Source organism: Vigna radiata, unplaced genomic scaffold, assembly GCF_000741045.1.
Source record: "Vigna radiata var. radiata cultivar VC1973A unplaced genomic scaffold, Vradiata_ver6 scaffold_153, whole genome shotgun sequence".
NCBI classification, from domain to species: domain Eukaryota; kingdom Viridiplantae; phylum Streptophyta; class Magnoliopsida; order Fabales; family Fabaceae; genus Vigna; species Vigna radiata.
This window is the reverse complement of record NW_014542917.1, coordinates 747,412-753,290: the sequence shown is the minus strand read 5'-3', so window position 1 is coordinate 753,290 and position 5,879 is coordinate 747,412. Positions and strand designations below refer to the sequence as shown.

Below are 5,879 nucleotides of genomic sequence, written 5' to 3'. Positions count from 1 at the left end.
TTTTAATACACCTAATCATTCTTATGTTCTGTATTTGATTGGAAAATTGGTATTATTATATAGTTGTGGGAATTTGAACTTTGCGAGAAGGGTTGAATGTAACAAATGTGGTGCTCCTTCTCCTGCTGGTGCTAATGATCGTGGTGGAGGTGGTTATAATAGAGGGGGATATGGCAACAGTCGTGGGGGTAGATCTGGTAACTATGATGGAGGAAGAGGTAATGGTTATAATAGTAGTAGGGGGAATAACAATGTTGGAAGAAGTGGGGGAGGCAACAGAGGTAGTCAAGGCAGAGAAGATGGTGGCTATGGTCAAGTTCCTGCACCTGCAGCCCAATCTTATGGTGGGGCTGGTGGAAACTATCCACCTGCGTACAATTCTTCTGGTGGGAGTTCAAATTATGAAACTGATGCAGTTCCTCCGCCTGCTAGCTATACTGGTGGACCTGCATCTCACCCTCCACCATATGGGAGTAATACTGGTGGTTATGGTGGCGGAGATGCACATAATGGTGGTAGGTCTGGGCAACCGGTTGGATATGATAGTGGTTATGGTGCCGGTAGTCAAGGTGGATTCGGTGGAGCTCCTGATGAGCCCCCTGCTAAGGTGAAGCAATGTGATGAGAATTGTGGGGATTCCTGTGACAACTCTAGAATCTACATATCAAACTTACCTCCGGATGTGACTATTGAAGAATTGAGAGAGCTTTTTGGAGGCATTGGACAAGTAATATTCTGATCTGTTGACTTTTGTGCGAGCTCTATAAAGAGAGTTATTTGTTCTATGAGCAATGCTTTGAATGAAAATACCTTTTTCAAAGTAAATTATCATATCATCCATTTTCTTACCGAACATGCATGTGTATGTCAGTGAATTCTGCATTATTTACACTTGAAATAGTTGACCCCCTCGTGGCTTCCTGAGCATCTTTGTTAATTTTTCTCGTGAAGTGACAGAACGAGCTTTAGATTTTGTTTCCTGTATTTATTTGCTTATGTCTGATTTTGCAGATGTGTTGAGCTTCACACTCTCATGTCTATTTAATTGTTTAGGTTGGAAGAATAAAACAAAAGAGGGGGTACAAAGATCAGTGGCCTTGGAACATAAAGCTATACACTGATGAGAAAGGAAACAACAAGGGTGATGGTTGTCTTGTGTATGAAGACCCTTCCGCAGCACATTCTGCTGGCGGTTTTTACAATAGTATTTGATCTAATTGCTACTACCCCTACTTTTGTGACTACAGTTTATCTTCTATCATAAAGAGACACTTAACATTAATCTTTCATCTCAGATTATGATTTGAGGGGTTACAAAATCGCTGTTACAATGGCTGAAAAGTCTGCACCAAAAGCCCCACCTGCATATAACCATGGGTATTCCATATTTCAATTGTTCATGATTTTTCACACAGTTGCTAATTGTTGCCATTGAAAATGACAGCTTTTGAAATGCGTGAATGAGTTACTCAGAATATAATAATTAATTGATGAAAAGGCTGCTATTGATTTTTATTCTAGGGGTTGAGTTGATTAGAGTGGGATGTATTTTGCACTATAATAGTTTTAAATGTATTATACAAGTGACTCCTAATTCTCAGAAATAAATGTTTGTGTTTTTAAATTAATGTACTAACTTTTGTTATATGTTTTTAAATTCCACAGGGGCAACAGGGGTGGCTATGGTGGAGATAGACGCAGAGACAATTATAGAGATGCAGGTGGTTCTGGTCCAGATAGGCGAGACAATTACGGTGGGAATCGTTCACGACCATACTGAGGGCTTCAACAGAGAACATTTTATGTACTATGTTGTATGGTCTGAGGGATTTGTTGTATTCTATTGGCGGGTAACTTGAGATGATAGCAAAGAGGTAGGTTGTTCACTTACTTTTACGTGACCTCTTTGCTCCTTTTTTATTTTGTCACTTGCTGGTGGGATTTTAATTTTAGGCGGAAATTATTTTGGTCATGTGAATGCTTTTAAAGGGGCAAGTGCATAATCTCGAAGCTGCTAAGGTAGGTTTTAATTTCCTTTCTAGTGACTCCTGCTTTCATGAAAACATGTTTTATTCTTAGCTGTGTTATTTTCTAGATAAATGCTTGCATCCTTAGCTCATCTGGTTCAAACAGCTGGTGGGATTAAAGGGATATTTTATGTTAAGTCATAGTTCCATGGATCAAGTAATCCCAAGTAGAGAATATTGGAATGGTAATCTATTTGCTTTTTTCTTAGAAAAAAGGTGTTTCCTGGCCGCATGTTGCATTTAACCTTAACATCTATATAATATGTTAAAGCTATATAATCATAACCTTTATAAACTGAACGTTGAATTAATGCTCAATTTAGGTTACATGATGAGTACGTTGGTTTAAATTGTTTAAACTTTATTAGCTACTAAGAAGTTCGATATAAAGCTATTTGAAGCCAGTAATGTTATCCATAATGACCTAATAAAAGAGTGTAAGTTCTCGAACTAATGAAATTCCTTTGTTCTTTAAATTCATCAAATTTTTTCGTGTTGTCTATTTTGTTGCACTTAGAAGATTTAAGTTATTTTTTATTTGCTTCATTTTTCTTTCTGAAATAACTACTACCCATCCGAGAGGTTTTGAAGATTCCTTTTTATTGTTTTGCCAAATTGCATCTGGTTGGAACCTTTATAACTGTTGCCAGTTAGCAAATAGTTATTTTATTTTCTATTAAAATTATAGTGTTGGTTATGGCTACGTCATGGTGAGCCTATAGCCATGGATGATCATAGCAGTTGTCTGATTGGTTGCATACTTCTTCCAATTGTGTAATGATGATTAAGGACAGTTGTGCTGGGAAGAATTGCTAGACGTTAGGTTCGCACATTAACCATCCTTGGTGGTTTTGCTTATATGTTATCATCAAGCAAATACTTGTGTTCATTTAGCTTCTTGTTTCCATAGATTTTCACGTATTATTCTGAATGGTAAAGAATATGCCATTTCGACCATGTCGACCCTTCTTAGGCTTCGTAGTCTTCCATCAGAGTTCTGACTTGATTAAAACTCTGCCGTGTGTTGGCCTTTCTTGGCTTTGATCATCTTGCAGGTAGCTGCTTGAAATTTTGTCGTTTGGCCGTGCCAAAATATGTTTGTGTTATTGCATAGATTGTTGGCATAATTGTTGACATATTTATCCTTTAGGTAGATATAAATATATTGACTATTGAAAACATTTATGTAATAATTTGTAGATATTTTATATGCTATGGTTCGATGAGAATTTGATGAGCCACAAATACTTTTTCGTTTCAGAACATTTGGTTCGGGCTTTGTTTCTAATATTTGTAATGACTCACTATGTAGGATTAAGATAGTGTATAAACACGTTTCTAAAAATGGGTACTTTTCTTTTATTCATGACTAGTTACTAGTTGTATTTTTGAAAGGGTATAATGTTAAGAGTTTGAATCTAATGATAGAATAGGAGAACCAAATTTTAAATGAAATTTACTAGATGATTATTTTGAAGATCATCATACATTGATGTATGCGAGGTATTTTCTTAAATTGCACGAATAATTCTATGCAGTAGGCTGTTTATTTTACAAATTACTGATCATATACATTACGTTGTTTGGTCAACAACAATTATGATTTAATTTGATATGATATATAAAACAATAACTTAACATACTCAAAAAATTTAATTACTTTGTACTAAGGGTTTCAACAATTTCAAAAAATTAAATTATTCTATATTTAAATTATTTAGAATTAAAGTCTCCTCAATTTCTAAATATTTGTTTTGGATAAAATAATTAAAATATTTACTTTAATTAAATTTATTTTTTAAGGTTTAATTCAATATTTGCTGTAATTAAATTTCTTTTTAAGATAAACTTTCATTTTAATAATATATATTAATATTAATTAAAGTTAAATATTAGAAGGAGTTCAAGGTGGATCATAGTTAGTCTAGTATACAAGTCAATATTAAAAGAGTATTTAACAGTTTAATATCTTCAATATATACATGAGTACAAAGGAGACTTGCCACTTTGGTTCAGTTTACATGATTTTGATCAATTAAGCCATATTTTGCTTCAATTTACAAGATTTTGATCTCTATGAACTCAAGATTGAAGGTGGAATATTAAAATGAGTGATATTGAGTCCAGTTAATTAAATCAAGTTAAAAGTTATATTGAATTAACTTAATTTGAAGATTTAGTTGAGTCGATTTGAATTTTAGGTCAGGTTAATTCTGTTTAGGTTGAAGGAGTTGAAGGTCGATCATAATTATTCTAATATAAAAGTCAAGCAAAATTGACTTTGATCAGTAGTTAACTTAAGTTGGTTAGGGTTAATGGTTAAGTAGGACAATTAGAGTTATATGTTAAGATAAATAGGTTTAGGTTGGTTTGAATATATTTGATTAAGAATTCCAGCTAAGTCATAGGTTAATAAATTGAAATATTAGTTGTAAAATTTTAGTTTTCAATTTTTTATAAGTGAATTTCAAATTTTATTGTTTTAATTATTTGAAATACTTTCTTAAAATTTTTAAATTTTAATTTATTTTTAATCATCTCATTCAAACATGTCATTTTGTTTCAAAAAATTTCAAATTTATGAAATAAATGAATTACTTTTTTTATTGTCTCATTTAAACACAAATAATGTGAGTATTTAGAAGTATTTTGTTAAGGAATTGTTAGTATTTAGAAGTATTTCCTGAGCCAAATAGATTTACTTAATAAATTTGAAACTCTTTACCTATTTAAAATTTGCTTAGTAATTTTTGTCCACTTAACCAATTTTTCACTCCTTACTCTATTTAAATTTGATTTCTAAGATGAACTAATTGAAGGATTTCATCTGATGAACTTCTTTTGCATTTATTTATTGGCGTAGCAAATTCGTAAGTTTTAAACGTCTTTATTTTTACGCTTAAGACCATGATAATTTTCTAAAGATATGTCAAGCTTTTAAATATCCTTTTAAAAGCTTTAAAATGCTTAAGTATGATAATTGTTAAATATAGTGAAAATTATATATTGAAATTAATCTCTTGTGTTAAATTCATACATAGGTTCTCTATTTTATTTAGGGAGTTACTCCCTGTACCTCCCCAGTTGCAACCCCCACCCCCCCAATTTTTTTGAACTTTTTTTTAAATACAAAATTAACCTTTATGTTTTTTTTACCCTTTTATCCCTATTTAACCTACCCTACAGTAACCCCCCTCTTTTACCCCTCTTTTACAGTCTCACAGATTCCTCTTCGTATTCCCCACCCCTCCCCCACCATTTTGAAACCTCCCTCCTCCAAACTCTGCAACTCTCCCACTCTCCCACTTCGTATTCTCACTCTCCCACTCCTCTCTGTTTGTGCGGCTGTTGTGCAGTGGGGTTGTGGTTGCTGCTCTGGTGCGGCGGCGCAGAGGGTGTTGTGCGGCGGTGTTGCGGCGGTGCAAGGCGTCGACAGGTTAGTTTCTTTTAATTTCTTCTTTTTTTTTTAAACGTATGCAATGTGTAGTGTAGGATTGGGTAGTTGGTGTTTCTGTTTGAGTTTGTCATCTCTGTGTTGTATTTCTGTGTTGTATCTCTGTGTTGTATCTCTGTGTTGTGCTGTTGTGCGCGTTGAGGAAGAAGACAGGCACCGAAACGGATGTCGCTATCCGTCGACGGATGTCGCTATCCGTTTCCTTTTTTTTTAGTTTATTTTATAAGTAATTATATTTTAACTTTTTATTTTCAATTAATTTTGTTACGTTTGTTTTAATTTTTTGTTTTATTAGTTTATTGTATTTAGAATTAATTTATAAAATATTTAAATTTAATTTTATTTTATAATATATTATTTAATTATATATAAATTTAAATTAATTTAGTTAATAAAAT

The 5,879-nt window shown here is 32.9% G+C and overlaps 1 protein-coding gene across 1 annotated transcript in view; it reads left to right on the top strand.

Annotated features, from left to right (window-relative positions):
- The window catches only part of LOC106752587 (transcription initiation factor TFIID subunit 15b), a 2,668-nt gene extending 464 nt beyond the window's left edge, over window positions 1-2,204 (top strand). The window contains exons 3-6 of the mRNA XM_014634301.2: window positions 64-727; window positions 1,054-1,204; window positions 1,296-1,377; window positions 1,666-2,204. Coding sequence (XP_014489787.1) covers window positions 64-727; window positions 1,054-1,204; window positions 1,296-1,377; window positions 1,666-1,780 — 1,012 coding nt within the window. The 3' untranslated portion in view covers window positions 1,781-2,204. The remainder of the gene's footprint in view (window positions 1-63; window positions 728-1,053; window positions 1,205-1,295; window positions 1,378-1,665) is intronic.
- Window positions 2,205-5,879: the final 3,675 nt, after the last annotated feature.